This window comes from Ochotona princeps, chromosome X (assembly GCF_030435755.1).
Source record: "Ochotona princeps isolate mOchPri1 chromosome X, mOchPri1.hap1, whole genome shotgun sequence".
Taxonomy (NCBI): domain Eukaryota; kingdom Metazoa; phylum Chordata; class Mammalia; order Lagomorpha; family Ochotonidae; genus Ochotona; species Ochotona princeps.
In genome coordinates this window covers 27,756,772-27,776,491 of record NC_080865.1, presented here as the reverse complement: position 1 = coordinate 27,776,491, position 19,720 = coordinate 27,756,772, and the positions used below count along the sequence as shown (strand labels likewise).

General features: G+C 43.6%; 1 protein-coding gene across 8 annotated transcripts in view; it reads right to left on the bottom strand.

Annotated features, from left to right (window-relative positions):
- Positions 1–19,720, bottom strand: part of KLHL15 (kelch like family member 15) — a 34,048-nt gene extending 14,328 nt beyond the window's left edge. Inside the window, exons 1-3 of one of the 8 annotated variants that reach the window (XM_058658439.1) lie at positions 19,480–19,720; positions 18,737–18,933; positions 4,944–5,651 (exon numbers count right to left, since the gene is read on the bottom strand). In XM_058658439.1, coding sequence (XP_058514422.1) covers positions 4,944–5,648 — 705 coding nt within the window. In that variant the 5' untranslated portion in view covers positions 5,649–5,651; positions 18,737–18,933; positions 19,480–19,720. Of the gene's footprint in view, positions 1–4,943; positions 5,652–11,642; positions 11,900–14,554; positions 14,758–15,382; positions 17,130–18,736; positions 19,249–19,479 lie in introns of those variants that run through there. The other 7 variants (XR_009244504.1, XR_009244507.1, XR_009244505.1 and 4 more) reach the window with 7 other exon arrangements.

Here is a 19,720-nt window from a genome sequence, read left to right as displayed (position 1 = left end):
TTTAAAGTGCTCAGATTCTCTGCTGAAGCAATAACCTCTATTTGGACCCTTGGATTCTCAGCTATTTCAGCCACCAAAATTAGCTCAAAGTTTCTTCTAATAATAAGCATTTATAAAATGTAAATATAGTTTCTTAATTCCAAATATATTCTTAGTGAAAGAGAACATTTCATTACAGACCCAACAGACACAAAGACTGCACATTATGATCTTTTCTCATTAAAATACTAGTTTTCTCTGAAAGTTATATAAACCCAATTTAACAGCTCAGAGCATAAACCATAGCAGGAAATCTGGCTTACAAACACAATGTTTACAATCAAATGATGGGTTTACTCAAAGTAGAATAGAACTACATAATCTGCCTTCTTTATCGTGAAAAGTAAAAAATCAACTGTAAAACCCTAAAACACAAAATTGAATGTGTCTTTTTTCTAGTCAAAGGATTGAAAACAGCCTTCCTTCTCCTTGGAAAAAATTGAAGTTTCTGTTTTTGTCCACAGAAAATGACTCACTGCTTTTGGGGTTTGGTTGTTTTTAATATTGGGGGGAATTCTGGATCACTATTTTGAAGCTATGTTACACCAATGTAATTTTAAGAAAACAATGGTATGATGAGTCTGACCCTATGCATACTTATCATACTGAAGATGTCCTAGGTTCAAAATTAAAATGCCACTCTGCCAAAGAATCAATATATGGTTATTTTATCTGAATAACTTAACAATTTTGCTACAGATCTTTCATGTACAAAAAGGTATATGTTCTTTGCCAAATACATATTTATTTCATAAAATGTTTTCAATAAAGAAGCAAGTGTTTTCCAAAAAGCCAAAGACCAAAAGGAGCATAATTTAGGTATTTAAATCTTCACTCAAATTCAGAATGACGAATGTCAGGACTTATCTCTGGTAACAGATGCAAAGATCATCAGAGCTAGTGGCTGAAACTGCTGTCCTATTTTAAATCTAGGAGCTCATTATAGGCACACATAATCATAAACAGCATGTCAAAGCACAAGATTCTTTTTTTAAGATTTATTTTATTTTTATTGAAAAGGCAGATATAAGAGAGGAAGAGAGACAGAGAGGAAGATCATCCATTCGATGATTCACACCCCAAGTGACCACAACGACCAGTGCTGTGCCGATCCGAAGCCAGGAGCCAGGAGTTTCCTCCAGGTCTCCCACATGGGTGCAGGGTCCCAAGACCTTGGGTCATCCTCAACTGCTTTCCCAGGCCACAAACAGGGAGCTGGATGGAAGTGGAGCTGCTGGGATTAGAACCGGAACCCATATGGGATGCCGGCACATTCTAGCAGAGGATTTTAGCCACTATGCCATTGCACCGGGCGCAAAGCACACATTCTTAAAATGTCAGATTTGAGTTTACAGTAACAATTTCTGGATTGTTAAAATTTCCCCTCCTTTTTCAGTACTATTACATGTAGTAAGGCAGCTGTGTTCAAGCAAACACATTAGAGAACCTTTACAACTCTATCACAACTTCATCCTGACAGAGGCTGACCCACAGTGCAGCGCTGTTCTTCCAGCGTCCTGCGCTCCCAAGCAGCTATTCCATGTCCTCAGCTTGAGAAGCAAGTAGTAGCAACTCTAGTTTGGGAAACATCACTTATTCTAAAATAAGACTCTATCCTATCCCTTTGTTTTGTTATCTATAAAATGCAGATAACATGTGGGATTTATCTACATCTAAAAAACTTAACAGCTGGCACGGTAGTGTAATGTATAAAACCGCTGCCTATGGTGCTAAGGTCACATACGGGCACCAGTTCAAGTACCAGCAGTTCCACCTCAATCCAGCTCCCTGCTAACATGTCTGGGAAAGCAGAAGAGATTAGCCACACTTGTTTGAGTCCCTGTACCCACATGAGAGATCCAGAAGAAGCTCCTGGCTTTGGATCAGCCCAGTTCTGGCTGCTGCAGCCATTTGGGGAGTGAACCAGCAGATGAAACATTAGTATCTTTCTCACACTCTTCTCTCTGAAACCTGCCATTTCAAGTAAATAAATAAATCTAACAGAAAAAAATTACAACTATCTAAGGACTCAATCAGTTAACGGAAGTTCTGTGTCTCTCTCAAAGAAGTAAAAGTCTTTCAAAACTTTTTTCAAAAAGAGACTGGAGTAGCTAAGGTAAAACCAACAGATTACTAGACATATTCATAGTGTGTGACACATTGTGACAACTGGTATTCTAGGAGAGAGGAGCTTGAAGGCCCCAAACAAAAAAAGTGGTAAGGAGACAGAAATACTAATTACCCTGATTTGACACATATATGTATGACTCTGCTGAAATAACACAGTGTGCCATGCAAATATTTACAATTACTATGTTAATCAAAAATGAAAAACAGGGGGAGGGGAACTATTCTAGATTACAGAATATTTAAAAGGCATTAATTCTAGTGCATTTTGGAGACAACTGGGAAAAATGTGAATATGCATTTAGCTACATGATAATATCAGTGTATTACCATCCTGAGTGGAATAGCAGTGTATTTAGGCAGGAGAAAAAAAAGTCCTTACCATTAGAGGGAGAATCATAGGTATTTTTTAAAGATATAATACTTTTATTACAAAGTCAGATACACAGAGAGGAGGTGAGAGAGAGAGGAAGCTCTTCCGTCCAATGATTCACTCCCCAAGTGTGCGCAACAGCCGGTGCTGTGCCAATCTGAAGCCAGGAGCCAGGAACTCCCTCTGGGGTCTCCCATGCAGGTGCAGGGTCCCAAGGCTTTGGGCCGTCCTTGACAGCTTTCCCAGGCCACAAACAGGGAGCTGGATGGGAAGTGGAGCTGCTGGGGCTAGAACCAGCGCCCATATGGGATCCTGGTGCTTTCAAGGCAAAGACTTTAGCCGCTAGGCCAAGCCGCCGGGCCCAGAATCATAAGTATTTTAGAAGGAAGCAAGGTGCTCTGAGGCTCACAATACATTTACAACAAAAAAAATCTGTTAGCAATTTGTGAATTTAGGTAACTGCAGGTGTTCACCTACTCATTCAACTGCTTATATGTCTTCACAATAAATGGGAAAAAAAGATAGATAAATAAAAGTGTATTGGGGCCAGTATTATAGCATAGCAGGTAAAGCATGTGCATCCCATATGGGTACCAATTTGAGTCCCACTGCTCCACTTCAGATCCAGCTCACTGCTAATACGTCCAAGAAGGTTGCAGAGGATTGGGCCCCTGCACCCACATGCGAGATCTGGAATAATCTCCTGGTTCCTGGCTTCAGCCTGGTCCAGCCCTGGCTGTTGTGGCCACATGGAAAACAAACAGGTAGATGGAAAAGTCTCTGTGTCTCTGAACCTCTTTCAAATAAATAAATCTTTAAATAAAAGTAATTTAAAAGAGTGTTCTGTTTGAGCCTTGATTAAATCCTGAGTCATAAGAGAGCTTGAAAAAGGACAGTTTCAGAACTGCGAAAAAGCTGAAAATAGAGTGGTTATGAAAAGGCATTAGGAAATACTTTCCTTAAGCCTAACAACGGTGTTTTGGCTATGTATGTATGTATACCCTTACTCTTGGGAGAGATGCCTGGTGAAGTAATTAGTGGCAAAGTATCACAACGCCTATAACTCTCTAAGAAATTATTTAGCCATAAAAAATTACTTAAAACAACACATTCTCTACCTAGCTAGCACATTTGACAACATGTTAACAACTATTAACCCACATGGTAAGATTACAGGTGATCATTCTATTATTTCAGCTTTTTTGTGTATAGAGTGGATTTATAATCTGGTTGTTTAGAAATTCTAAAATTTGAGGCCAGTGCCACAGCATAGTGAGTGAAGCCAGCACCTGCGGTGCCAGGATCCCATATGAGCGTTAGTTTGAGTTCTGGCTGCTCCACTTCTGATTCAGCTCCCTGTTGTTGCATCTGTGAGACTGACAAGACAGCCCAAGTCCTTGGGTCCCTGCATCCAGTGGGGAGACCTGGAGGAAGCCCCTGGCTCTGGGCTTTGGACCAGAAAGCTCCAGCCATTGTGTTCATCAGGGGAATGAACTAGCAAATGGAAGATTCTCTGTCTCACCAATTCTTTCAGGTAAAAAAAAAAAAAAAAAAAGAAATGCCAAAATTGTATTTTATAGATCTGTATTGTCATAGTCAAATTTAGTTAGTATCCAGTGAGTGAAAACTAGGTGAGAGTCGGGAAGAAAATCACCACTATAGCCTACTGACTTTCACAAGCTATTTTATCTATCCTTAAATACATCTTGGAGGAGTAAGAATTTACATGAATTTCAGCTTCTCGTCTACTTGAAACAAAGAATGAGAGAGAAAGATCTTCCATTCGCTGGTTTGCACTTCCCAAATGTCACAACAGCCAGGGGTCTAGACGTCCAACAGTCTCCCAAGCGCTTCAGCCATCATCCGCGTGCAGTCTCGCAGGATGCATGGGCAGGAAAGTGGAAAGGAAGCAGAACAGCTGGGATTTGAACCAGCACTTTGATATGGAACGCAGCAGCCCCTGCTGCAACATAATACCCACCACAAGATATAATATTAATGCATAACACAGAACGATAAAACACTGATTTCAGCATATATTACTTAAGTTAAATTTTAAGAAAAGTGAGCCTGACCCAGTTCAGATTTAATTTGTGCAAAGAAAGGAAAGCTAAAGCAAACTTAGAATATTCTGCAAATAATGCTTTAACTTTAAAAGCACTTTTAAAATGAGATAATTACTTACCGGTTCATCTTTCTTCCACAAAATATGTATTTAAAAGCTTAATCATACAATCTACAGCAAATCAAATAAAAATAAAATAAAATAAATACAAACAAAAACAATCTACAGCAAATCAAGCCTGGGAATCTCATCTATGAAAACACACTGCCTTCATTGAATATTGTTATCATCAGATCTGGTAACTAGAAAGTTTCATCTATTGCTTTCAAATGCACTGACCTTTTCAAAAACGTTGGATGGGGTCATCAAACAGAACCTGATATTCTGAATGATGGTATCAGTGTGTCTCCAGCGTCGCCTATCATGCCGCAGCCAAGACTGCACAGCCTCATACAGCTCTATCTCTGGGAACCTGCTGAGATGATCATTATCTAAATAAGACATAAGCTTCTCAAAACTCAGATAGGACAGGAAGTCAGGCCTAGACATGAGTGGCACAAAGTTGTCTAACAGAAAGGCATCCAACTTCTCCCTGACTCCCTCAATGTTTACGCCGAAATCATCCAACAGTCTCATAATTTCGGCACAATTTTCTAGACAAATTTTTGCCAAGAGAAAAGAGCAGCAGAATTTCACCACTTCAATGAGTTGCACATACATGGCAGCCTGAAGAATCTCATGAACAGTATTCATGCTCAGTTCTATTGTTCCATAGTACATGAACTGAAGGACATGGCTAAAACCAGTGGCAGTTAGACCTTTTAGATGAATCTTGTTCTGGTCTCGTTCCCGCATGTCTGCAGTGAACATGATTCTGAAGTAATCACTCTGGGTGGCCAAGAGGGCTTTGTGGGCCTGGAACTGATGATCTTCAATCACCAGAGTGACATCAAGCAGCAGTCCCTCCTCATACAGTGCTCTGAAGCCAGCAGAGACACTGGTGTCATGGATGGAGGAACAGAACCCTTCCACGTCCCCTGCCATGGCCTGGAAAAAAAGCAAGCAAAGAAAACCAGCTTAATTCTTTCCATGCAAGAAGTTATGAACTCAAGAGTTGTTATGAACAAGACAGTTATGAACTCAAGAGTTGAACAATAGTCACAATTACGTCAATTCCACTTCCTAGGTCTTAAAAATTGACAACACTTCAGGAAAAAGACAACCTAGAAATTTTCAGAGTGATGTTTTTGAATTCCCTATACCTGGGGAACAGTAGATTGTTAACTTCAAATAATATGTGCTTGTTCTATTTGACTTTATATTGCTCATTTAAACATGTTCCAAAGCTAGCAACACAACAAAGGCTTTCATAGCCACACATTAAATTACAAGAAAAAGAAATTCCACCAAAACACACTTGAAGACTCCTATAAATTTACCCAAAGGAAATAATCCAATAAATATGCCAGGTTATACATATAAGGTTTTTCTTTCAAGTCTAATTTAAATAAAAATTTTAAAAAACGTAGAGAATACTCAAAAGTCTAATAATAGATAATTAAAGGATGGCAATAATTTACCTATTCTGACAAAGGACATGTACTAGACAGTTACAAGGTAGATCTCCAAAAAATAAAAACATTTATTTGCTTACATGAGAAAAATTATGAATATATAATCAAATTACATTCCTTAATAGTGGGGTTGCATGGAAAGAGGGGTGCTTTTTCATTTTTACTTACCTCATTAACCTTACTTTCAAAATGATTATGTTGAACTTTAAATGTATACCAGAAACGAAGCTAAGACAGAATTGAAATTACACCTCTTCAGTAAAGCAAACTTTAACCTCTAGGCTACCAAGTCGGGCCCAAGTTTGGTCTTATTGGAATTTTCTTCAATTAAAATTTACTTGTTTATTTAAATGCCAGAGTAACAAAGAAGCAGAGGTAGACAGCGACCTTCCACCCACTGGTTCACTCCTCAAATGACCAAAACAGTTGGGGCTGGATCAGTCTGAAACCAGGAACTTAAAAAAAAAAAAATGGAAAGGCATATCCAGAGAGAGAGAGAAAGATCTTCCATCCACTGGTTCACTCCTCAGGTGGTCACAGGAGCCAGAGCCGACCTGATCTGACACCAGAATCCAGGAGCTTCTTCCAGATCACCCACACGGTGCAGAGTCCCAAGGCTCTGGGCCATCTTCTACTGCTTTCCCAGGCAATAAAGCAGGGAGCTGGATGGGAAGTGGAGTGGCCAGGACACGAACTAACACCCATATGGGATCCTGGTGCTTAGAGGTAGAGGATTAGCCAATTGCACCAATTCGATGGACCATCTCTCCTTTTCTCTGCCCTTCGAGTAAAAACAAATCTTAAATAAATAAATACATAAATACATAAATAAAAGCTGGGCCCGGAGAGGTAGCCTAGCAGCTAGACACATGTGCCAAGCACTTAGACTATCTTCTGACGGCTTCCCACATGCACTGGCAGTGAAGTGAAGCAAAAATAAAAAAGCCAGGACTTGAACGGGTACTCATATGAATGGTGGAGCTCTACCACATCAGCGGTCCTAGAAAATACATTCTTTTTTTAAAGATTTGAAACAGTTACAGATAACTGGCTTCAGTGTGGCTGGGAGTAAATCAGGGAAGAGAAGAGATAAAAGGACACTTTTTTTTTTAAAGATTTATTTTTATTACAAAGTCAGATATACAGAGAGGAGAAGAGACAGAGAGAAAGATCTTCCATCCGATGATTCACTCCTCAAGTGACCACAATGGCCGATGATGCGCAGATCCCAAGCCAGGAACCAGGAACCTCTTCCAGGTCTCCCACACAGGTGCAGAATCCCAAAGCTTTGGGCCATCCTCGACTGCTTTCCCAGGCCACAAACAGGGAGCTGGATGGGAAGTGGAGCTGCCGGGATTAGAACCGGTGCCAATATGGGATCCCAGCACGTTCAAGGCGAGGACTTTAGTCACTAGGCCACGCCGCCGGGCCCCAAAAGGGTACTTTAAAGAGCTAGAGAAATACAGGACATTGAAAAAATACGCCTACTTTGGGCCCAGCACAGTGGCTCAATACCTAAATCTCCATCTTGCAAGCACCGGGATCCCATATGGATACTAATCCATGTCCCAGCTGCTCCACTTCCCATCCATCTCCTTGCTTGTGGCCTGGGAAAGCAGTAGAGAATGGCCCAAGTTCTTGGGATCTTGAACCCACATGGGAAACCTGAGGAAGCTCCTGACTCCTGCCTTTGGAATTGCTCAGCTCCGGGCATTGCAGCCATTTGAAGAGTAAACCAGAGGATGAAAGATCTTAATGTCTCTCCTCTCTGTAAACCTGATCTGCCTTTCCAATAAAAATAAATTTTTAAAAAGTCAACAAAAACATATTTATTCTTGGTTCAAAAAACAAGCCTATGTATAGCTTTCACATATTCTTCATAAACTTTCTGAAGACCCTCTATACTTCAGACTAGATCGCTTTATGTTTCGTTAATCTATTTTTGACAGTGCCTAATACAACATGTATACCACTTCATGTCAAAGTTCTTTATTCAATAGTTCTCTCCATTTGGAAAGCTCTGAAACAGCTAACATCCACTTTTCTGAAAAACACTCTATGTAACTGAAAAAAAAAAAAAAAGAAATACTATGCTTTCTGGAAAAGAGCAATCCAGGTTGCAGATAATTAACAAAAGACAAAACATCAGAAGGCAAAGGAGTAGGAAGAAAGAGTAAATGATGAATGAATCAAAGACCCAAAGAATGTAAGATTGTACCTGCCCAAGTGCTCAGAACTCTTCTCCGCTAGGCCAGCCCGAGGGCATTCCTAGCAGGCTGGCTCCCACTCTGAGATCCCAGCCCTAACCACACGCAGTCAGACCAGAGAAGGAAATTCAACCCAAGATGAACCTCTTTTCATCAAGAATGTACAGGACAGGAGGGGAGATAAGGGAATAAGAGTGCACTGACTGCCTAGAACTGGACCTAGGAACTCATCCAGAAGCTGCTGTGGGGGCACCCACTTAAGACTGACATGTGGGCTATCAGCAAGAAAAAAACAACTGCCCACCCAGAGAGACAACAGGGAGTGTTCCTAAAGCCTCATTGTCCCTGTCCCTAGCTTAGCACAGTGCCTGTACTGGGATTCTGAAAGAAGCCCTTAAATTCCCCTTTTTATTACCTTAGCTTGATTTTTGCTACTTAAAAACCAAGGGTCCTAAAAGTTTCAGAACAAATATTTGTACCATTACTCAAACCTTCTTAACTTTCTCTATGTAGCTATACAAAATCAAATGTTAAACATGATCTGTGAAATTCCTTTGTCATAAAACTCATTTATTCACCTATTTGTTATGATTCTAAAATATATATATAATCCTTACATGGATATGCCAAGTAAATAAAATTAAACCAACTTTCAAAGTCTAGGGCAATTCATTTGTAAAATGTACCCAATCTAATGAACTTCTAAAACTCATCTGTAATAGCTGAGCCAGATACAGTAATTTCCTTTTCATTCTCAACAGGTACAGCACATTTTTCAGGAACACTAAGCAATTGCTTAGTATCATAAGAGCAACATTAGTATCATACTCTTTTATAGAAAGCATGCATTTAAGCAGAAACCAATGAAATAGTCAGTGGCCAGCTAACATGATACAATCTTTAGATGGAAGAGTACAGGTTTGGAATGAGATGCTAAGGTTTGCATCCTTGCTCTCATTGGCTCTGTGACTTTGGACCAAGGTACTTGGCCTCTCTGTGCTCTGAAGTCCTCATCTGTAAAATGAAGGAAATAATATTCAAAGAATCTACCTCACAGATTGCTGCAAAGACTGAGTTGATGCATAAAGCACTGGTAATAATGCGTATCCTCTAAGGATACCACAGCATCAGGACTTATTGCTCCCTCATGTGTTGCTATGGCAGCCAAAATTAGTAAGCCTGACCTTTTAACTTGAGTTAAATAATAAACCAACCTGACCTGACTTCAGAAAATTATCCTCCTACAGTAATACATCCAAGCCACACCCTCAATGAAGTCTGTCGATTTGGGGGCAATTTTAAGTGGACACATTAAGACACTGATGGTCACAGCTGAACTTTGTAAAAATATGCTCATTTTACTTGAAAGAAAGAGTGAGACAGAGATATCTTCCATCTGGTGGTTCATTCCCCAAATGGCAGCAATGGCTAGAGCTGAGCAGGTCTGAAGCCAGGAGCTTCTTCCAGTTCTCCCATGTTGAGTGCAAGGTCCCAAGGTTTTGGGCCATCCTCCACCACTTTCCCAGGCCATAAGCCAGGAGCTGAATGGGAAGTGGAGCAGCATGTTTACCCTTAAAATGGGGGAAACCTGTGGGGGCTGACCCTGTACACCTCAACACAGCTCGAAGGTAGAACTGACTGGACCATGATCGCCCATAAGATGGCGGGACCTGTACCACAATCACCTACAAAATGGTGGGGCTTGTGGGGGCTGAGCCAAGCTCTCTCTCAAGAAGGCAGAGGAACCTGTGAAGACTCTACCAAGGTCACTCAGAGAATGGCGAGCTATGGGGGTTGAGTCATGTTCACCCACAAGATGGTCACTCCTGTGGGGCCTGGGGGCTGAGCCTTGTGCATTCTAAATTAGCTGAACCATACGGATAGTTGCACCATGATCACCCTCAAGATGGGAGCACCTGCTGGGAGCTGGGCCATGATCGTTCACAAGATGGCAGCACATGCGGGGTTTGGGCCATGCTCAACCACAAGATGCTGGCGCATGCAGGAAATGGATCATGATCAATCACAAGATGGCAGCGCGTGTAGCAGCCGGGCCATAATCAATCACAAGATGGCAGTGCATGCAGAGACCAGGTTGTGTGCTCACTCACAAGATGGCAGCGCATTCGGGATTTAGACCAGGATCACCCACAAGATGGCAGCACATGCAGGGTTTGGGCCATGCTCAATCACAAGCTGGCGGCTCATCCGGGGTTTAGAACATGATCACCCACAACATGGCAGTGCATGCAGGGACCAGGTTGTGTGCTTACTCACAAGATGGTGGGGCCTGTAGCAGCCGGACCATGATCAATCACGAAATGGCAGCGCATTCGGGGTTTAGGCCATGATCAACCACAAGATGGTGCTGAGTACAGGGAATGGGGTGTGTGCTCAGTCAAAAATGGCGGCGCCTGTAGCAGCCGGGCCATGATCACAAAATGGCGGCACTTCCGGGGTTTAAGGCATGATCACTCACAACATGGCGGGGCCTGTAGTAGCTAGGTCATGATCAATCACAAGATGGCGGCGCCTGTAGCACTGGAAAATAGCTATCCCATGGGGTCGGTTGGGCACAATTACATCCAAAGTACCAGTAACCATATGAGATGCCAGTACTAAGGAAAGCCATTAGCCTGCCAAGCCACCACACTAGTCCTGTTAACTTTCTACTCAGAGTCATATAACTGAACACAAAAGGTTACCATCTTACTTGCAAGGAATATAAAACAGAGTAGTTGAAAAGAATATAAACCTTTGAAGCCAAACTGCTTACTAATACCACCTATGAAAATCAGAGAACCTTTGTTAGCTGGCTTCAATTCTAGCATTAGAAATAATAGTAACCTACTGAACTGAGGAGTCATTAACAATTAATATAAGTTAAATACCAAGTCCAGAGCAACCATATCAGAGACCAAGCAGTGATGGCTTTATTTACCAACTCTCACTAATGGTCCATATCACACAGCAACCACAAGGATGAGGGATCCCTCACACTGTTCCACACTCCCTAGGATTCACTGCAGGTTTAGGAGCTCAGACTACGGTCACTCCCTCCACGAGTGCTTGTTAAATTACGATACACCTCCCTGCTAATGCGTCTAGGTCCCTGCATCAACGTGGAAGACCTGCCCGAAACGCCTGGTTCAGGCCTGGTCCAGCCCTACCCATGTGGGGAATAAACCAACAGGTGGGACGAATCTTTCCCCTTTCTCTGTCAGGCTGCATTTCAAACAAGTATTTTTCAGACTTACTGTTTTAGCTTCTGAAGGGAAAAACAGTTCCAGAAGGCGGGACACACATCTTTCATCAATTCCCGCCCGCTCCAGCGCCATGTTCCAGCACCAAGCACTGATTCGGACTGCACCAAAGCCACACCACGTTCACCCTCAAAATGGCGATGCCTTAACAGGCTGCACTACCACCACCCTCAAGTTGGCCACACCTGTGTAGGCTGGGCCAAGACCACCCACAAGATGGAGGGGCCTGCTGGGGGCTAGACCACATTCTGCCACAAAATGGCCACACCTTTGGGGGCACGACAACATTCACCCACAAGATGGTGCCTGTGGGGGCTGGGCCACACACATCCTCAACATGGCGGAGCTTGTTGGGGCCTTAGCACGTTCACCCCCAAGATGGACACGCCTGTGGGGGCTGGACAACATACATAAAGATGACGGGGTTTGTGGAGGCTGCACCACGTTCACCCCTATATGGACAAGCCTGTGGGGGGCTGGGCTATAGTCTCGCAAGAGGCAGGGCTTATGGGGCTGGGCCAAGATCACCCTCCAGATGGTGGGCCTGTGGATACATTCACTAACCAGAAAGGGCACAATCATTTTCCTGAGGAAGTCAAGAGCTTCAGCTGAGTCTTGAGAGCCCAGAGTTGGGCCATCTTCCACTGCTTTCCTAGCCCATAATTAATAGGGAGCTGGATATGACTTGGAGTAGCAAGGAATCAACAACCACACTAAGCCAACATGGATGCTAATCAAGAGATACAATGCCTGCTCCTTTCATAGAAATGGGGCTGGGGGAGTGAGACTAACGACTTTCCAGCCACTGCAAAGGGGGCCTGAGGCAGGCTACAGCCAGGGGCTCCATTCAGGTCTTTCATGTGGGTGGGTGGGTCCAACTGCTTCAGCAGAGGCAGGATGAGCTGCAAAGCAACCCAGACAAGAATCAGGCACTCCGATGTGGGGTGCACACCTCACAAGCATCAAAACCTAAGTAGCGGGCAAAATGTCCATTTCTCTTGGCTATAAGAAAATGGCCTGCATTATATTCTACTGCACAGCATGGACATATAAAAATGTTTAAGGCACCAAACAAGCAAAATTAGCACTTGAACAGAACCAACCTGTTCACATCCATACCCTGGATGCTAGCAAGAACAAAAAAAAAAAAAAAAAAAAAAAAAGGCAGAGTGACAGAGACACTAAAATAAAACTACTACTAGAACACAGAACAGGTACAGAAGTAAATTTTCCAAATAAGGAGCAAAAGCCAACTGTAAGATTCCAAAAAGAAAAATATGCAAAACCTTATAAATTCTCCAGATAAAGTATACCAATTTAAGGAAGAAATTTAAGTAATAATTGTAAAATTAACAGAAAACTCACATCAATGACAGAAAAAAATTCATTAAGGAGCTTACAGGAAAAAAAATTGCTAGTATACAAAATGTCTAAGGTTAAGGTACAGAAACTGTCCTCACTTTTCAAAACAGAGAAGAATTAAGGGAACATGTGAGTTATAAACCTGTATGTGTGGCTATATGTCACACTTGTTGGCCTTTGGAATCTGAAATGGTTTAAGGTTTTTTTCAAGGGGGTTTCAAAGCAGGAACCAACCTAAATTAGACTAAATAACAAGGCATACCTACAATACCAGGGAAACAAATACTAAAAACTGTCATGCTTCATAAACTTGGCACTAGTAAATAAAAAAGCATATTTGTATACATAAAAAATTAGACTTGCAATTCTCAAATTACAGTCTAAGGACAACTGGGGTGCAAGTTTTTGAAAAGGGCTTCCAAGAGCCAAAAATAATTTTTTAAAAGATTTATTTATTTTTATTGGAAAGTCAGATTTACAGAAAGGAGATACAGAGATAAAGATCTTCTGTCCGCTGGTTCACTCCCCAAATGGCCACAGTAGCCAGAGCCGAGCTGATCCGAAGTCAGGAGCCAGGAGCTTCCTCCGGGTCTCCCACGTGGGTGCAGGGTCCCATGGCTTTGGGCTGTCCTCCGCTGCTTTCTCAGGGCACAAGCAGGGAGCCGGATGGAAAGTGGAGCACCCAGACAGGAGCCTGCACACATATGGAATCCCGGCCCACGCAAATCAAGGATTTAGCCTCTGGACCACTGCGCCAGGCCCTATTTTCAAAATAATAAAAAATCATTTGCTTTCATACTTTTCTCTCCGAATTTTCCAGGAGGTTCTACTTAATGTGTAACATGGCAACAGACCTGAAGCAGAGACCAATCAGAAGTCCACTGTCTTTGAGTAAATCAAACAGTAAAGCAAACCAGTAGCATTCATCAACAAGCTCTTCATAATTTTGGAAAACAGCTATTTTTCACCGTGGGGAAAAAAAAAAGACTTAGGTTTCATGCAATGTGATTATGTTTTTAGTATATGTGCTGTCGAAGCGAGCACGTGATTATGTGTTTAAAGAAATTACAGGTAAGAGTTCTGTTAGATTTCCCAGTTTCAATTTATTTTATGACAAAAAACAAGTCACCATAACCCACAAACCAAAGCTCTTTGGAAGTCCAAAAATTCTGAACAGTGCAGGGATCCTGAGCGCTTGAGACCCACCACAGGTGTGATGACAGGTGAGTCACACACACATCAGCATCAATGCAAAGGGATTCTGAGAGCTTCAGACCCACCACAGGTGTGAGGACAGCTAAGTGTCTCACACACACACACACACACACACACACACACACACACCAGCCACAGTATAGAGTTTCTGAGAGTCTGAGATCCATAAAGGTGTCATGACAGGCAAGTCTCAAACACACAACACATACACACACACAGCCCAGCTTCAGTACAATAGAGAACCTGAGAGCTTGAGACCCACCAAAGGTGTGATGACAGGTCTCAGTCTCTCTCTCTCTCTCTCTGTCACACACACACACACACACACACACACACACACACACACACAAGCAGCCTCAATACAGAGGGGTCCTGAGCTTGAGACCCACAAAGGTGTGATGACAGGTTAAGTCTTTCTCTCTCTCACACACACATGCACACACACCCCTCAGTTTCTTCCTACCTGTGTCCTGCAATGCTACTATTGCTATTTACATCCCAGAAATCCTAACAGTTCAAACTCTATAGTGACCTGTAAAGAAAGAAGTCTGAATGGGTTAAAACTGGACAGGAAATTAAAGGCAAAGAAATTCAATGCTTCTTTTTCAGTTAGATGGCTACAGTTCTACTTTGAAGGCAAAATTCTAGACAGTTAAAGATGCCTTAAAATTAACTAACCTCCATGTCTATATCATAAGCAAAAATTTATTAATGTCTCAGTCCTTCTACAGCTACTTGAAAATTCATACAAAACCTGAATCTATTCAGTGCAAAAGCTACATTGGTAGTGGTCGACATGTGATAGTTATCCTCAGTAAAGTATATATATGATATCATACTACTTTCATCCTCAAACTCTTCTCCTACCAAAACTGCTGCCTATGCAGAAAATGTACTTGCACATTAAAAAGAGCATGTGGCTTACTTGGGATTCAAACAATCTCTGAATCACAACAGTTTTCATGTCTGTAACTGATGAAGTAAAAACTGTATTACAACCATTTCAAAATTGCCAACTTTTCCATGTATCAATCTTAAAGGAAAGAACATTTTCAAAACAGATCAAATTTTGGTTCTATTAGCAGTCATTTTACCCCCAGATACGTGCTCAAGTTGAGAAACAACTCAGTTTAATATGGGAGGAAAGGCTGCACAAGTTAAATGTTAGTTTATTTAATACTGGGAATTCTTTCTTGCCATCAAAATATTTCTGTAATTCCATACCAAATTGCAAAGGACCACTTAGGCTATTAGGAAGGCTGGGGGGTCCTCCAGCCTCCAGGCTGGCACCTATTATCCACATTACTTCATTCCTCAGCTATGTTCAGCACGCAGCCATCCTAGAACACAAGAAACCGTGTAAGAAAGCACAAGCACCCGACTTCGAGGATATTTTTCATCCAACAACTTTAATTGAATGCTCTTTTGCTTGGTCCTCACTACAAGTAGGAATAGTCCAAGAGTGACGTCATGGAAAACAGCTTCCCTAGCCTTCATGGATCCAGAGAGAATTCGAGGAAAAGCCTGTATTGGGAAATGAAACCCCAAATCTTCTAAGTTAGGTTCTACCATGAGATCACGAAGACTGTAATGCCCACATGTAAGTTATCCACAATTATACAACTGTATCAAGTCTTGGGGAGGTTAATATACAGATTTTCTGCAAGTCTTAAAGCTCATGATGCAGAATCATTAAATTAAAAGATGTCATCAAAGATAACAGATAATTGTTCTATCTGTTCCAATTCGCTCAATCACACAGCCAGATAAAGTGTAATGGAGACCTGAGAACATATTTACTGTTTCTGAAAGTTTCTTTTCCGAAGTTAAAATTTCTAATTCTGAACCAGTCCTGCACTTGTGGGCCAGTAGCAATACAACTGAAACCCACAGCCTAGATGAACTAGGAGAGCCTTTACAGTGGTTTCTAAAAGCACAATCCAAATTATCTCCTCTGACTCTCCACTTGTGCTCCTTGAAAACCAGCCACATACCCACCTTGAGGCCTCCAGGGCTGGCTCCCTCCGCCTGGATCATGCCGTCCCCAGAGCCACAGGGCTGCTTGCTCGGGTCTTTCCTCCAGCTGTCATGGAAGCAGCCAGTCCCTAACCACCCTCTTTAACATGGCAAAACTCTACCCCGGCCCACCCACCAGGCAATCCCCACCTTCCTTCCTGCTTTATTTTTCTCCGTAGGCTATCAGATGGAGATATGGGCTACCAAATACTTTTTTTTTTTCAATTTTCTTTCATTCAGTGTTTTATTCCCAGCACTGGCACATTAAGTCCCTAACAAATATTTGCCATATGAAAGGACAAATTTAATCCTCACAATTCTCCATGTTCTTTAAATTACTCCTGATTCAAAAAGGAGAAAACCCAAAGCCTCAGGGGTCAGTAACTTGTCCAAGGCTGTGATCACCTGTAAGTGCTGGAGTCAGGGTCCATCAGACTCCGGAGCCTACCCAGTAGCCACTACACTACAATTCAATGAAGCAAGAGCTATAGCCTTCAACTCATGGGAAACACATAGGCTACTCAGTACGCAATATGCACAAATCCCCAGATTTAAGATTTCATTCTCCTCACAGTCAATGCTATTCACTCTGAAAACATCTTAAGGGGAAAGACCAAGCCTGATAAGGACCCAGTTAATCACTGGGAGGGCCTGTTTGAGGTTCCTCAAACGGGGAAGCGGGGAGGCAGAGGTACTGACACCCAAAGGTTTTTTCCTTCTGCCTCTCTTGTCTGTTACACACTATGCCACTCAAAGTAAAGACATCCAAAAATTTAGATTATGAGCATGACTGTCACCATTCACCTTTACCTTGGTCCATGGCAGCTTTAACACACAGAAGGCGATGTGTGTGGATCTTCTGCGCAAGCCAGCCCTGGTTCCAAGACGCTGCCCCCAGATAACCCAAATCAAGGCAGAGAGGTCAAATCGGGAATTCCCAATGAATCAGGACTGCCCAAAATTTTCTTTAGGACAGGCTATAGACAACCACTACAAGCACAAACTTTCAAAGTAGGCTCCTCCTTTTAGCAGCTTCAATCCTGGCCACTTTTGTATCACCCTGCCTTTCCACAGAAACAGCAAAGCATACTTTGAAAAGCAACTGTTACTAGACTGGTGGATTATAAACTTAACAAAACAGCAAACACTCCAGAAAAGCATTTGTTAGCTAAAAATAACATCCCACCCCAAAATGCCCTTTTTTCACATTTTGGGAACCAATTTTTTAAGTCAAACCATATATTTTCATTGTGCCAAGTATGAATGATTCAATACTGCTCCATTACACATTTGAATTCTGCATAATAAATTCCATTTTAAAACCACAGATGTTTACCATGCTATTATCCCCCCAAATTCATCAGTATAGAATACAGATTAGCACCTCTTACCGCTGCTAAACCGTGACTCTAAGTACCTACTAAGTGTTGACTAAAAACGAGAAAAACATTACATAAATACTACATTAAGTGCCAAAAAGTTGAAATTGTCTAGACCCACTAATAACAGAAATATGAATGCACTAATAATGTCTTCAAAATCAATTTTAGAATTAGTAGAAGTATTCAGGCATCCTGGTCCCTAGATATAAAAAAAACAGACATGCAAATCAGGGCATAATACAGCTTACAAGCATTTCCTAAATTACAACTTCTATTAAGAAAGAGAGAACAAAATCAGAAAACTGAAAATAATCAACAAATGTAAGGTGTTAAATAAATATTCTGAGTAAGAGAGGGGGGCCTAGGCAGCCTCCAAAAGGTGGACAGCAAAGCCCTGCAGTAACACTAAATTTGAATTAAAGAATACCGTTATTTAAATAAGCAGTTAGCATTTCGTAGGAGGAAGGCCAAGCAACGCGACTATTACATATCTGTCGGCTGCCACCAGTGCTGCTATGCCATACTTATCTGCTTATGCTCACAATAATAATGTAGAAATAAGGAGACAGCAACAGTTAGGCACTATCACATTAACCACTCTGAGAAAGGTTACTTTAAAAACGGCCTTGCATTTCTTACACTTGCAGCTATAGACTGTTTCCACATATATGACCTCATATAGTCTTCAGTAGCCCTGTGATGTGGGTATTACTGACTAGATTTCATAGATAAGAAACCGATTTTCTCAGTCACCCAGTCGAACCCAGACCTTCCGACTGCACATTTAATGCCTCGCATTTCGAATAGTTCTATTTCAGGCATAAATACAATTTTTAAAGGGAAAGAACGGGTTAGGGAAGAAATAATCATGGTACCTGCAGCTGTGTGCTGCAAAAAATGGCTGAATTATGCTTCTTCCTTTCCTTCCTCCCCCCACCCCCGAAAAAAATTAGATTGCAAACAATTTAAGTAAACTCAAAGACAAATTAGGTCCTGGCGTCTACCAAATGTTTGACTCAGGTCTGTGTAAAAGGCCGCGGAATAGGTGCCTAGCTCGGGGCCGCGGGCGAAGCCCGGGCTCCGTAGACCGGGTGGCCAGGGGCGGCTACGCACCTCGGGGGTCCTGTCCAACCTTTAGTGGACGGCAGTCTGCATCAGGAAGCCGCGGGCCGACGGGCCGGTCGGTGGGCGGGCGCCGGGACGGCACTCGGCAGGCTCTTCGAATGTCTACAAGGAACCGCTCGCGGGCCGGGCCGGCGCGCTCCGGCGGGGGGCGAGTCTGCTCGCCCGCGGCCCCCTCGGAATCAGTCCTGGGAATGAAGACAGCTCTGAGTCTCGAGTCCAGACAGTCGGGCGAGGCGCGAGGCGCCGCGGCGTCGGGGAGGGGGGCTCGGAGCACCCGGCGGGGCTCGGCAGGAGGGCAGACCAGGGCCCGCGGGAGGGGGAAGGGGCTGAGGGGCAGTGGGCAGCTGCAGAAGCACCGGCGGCGGCCGTGTCGACGACGGCGTCTCCGAGCTTCCACCCTGAAGCGCGCCGAGCCTCGGGATCACCCACGCCGGGGGTGGAGGAAGGCGGGAAAGGGGCGGGCAGTGGGCGGAGCTTGCGGGGCCACGAGCCAGGGGCCGCTCCGGGTCTCGCGCCCCCTGCGGGCCGGGGGAGCCGCCCGGGGCCCGCCCAGGGAGGCGGGGCTGGGCGACAGGGGGCCCCGCGCGCCGTCGTAGGGACGCGCCAGCCCGCCGCGCTGGGCGACAGGGCGGGAGGTGCCAAGCCAGGGGGTGGAGAGCAGGCTCCGGAGGCCCCCCTCGGCCCCTGCTGGCGCCCCGAGGGGGCCAGCGCGCGGCCTGGCGGGTGTTTACCTTCCCCCTGGTCGAGCGCCAATGCCGCCATCTTTCAGGCCAGTGCGCGTCACTTCCGGCGCCACGGGAGCGGGAGCGGGTGTGGGAACTGGACGGTGGGGGGAGGACTGTCCCCACGCCCGTGGCGCCCCGAGTCCAGCGGGACCTCTGCGAGGAAAAGGGCAAGTGTGGCGCTGCGGGCTGGGCCCGACGCAGGTTCCTCAGCGACAGGTTCTTCGGGGGCTACGGACGCTCGCTTGTG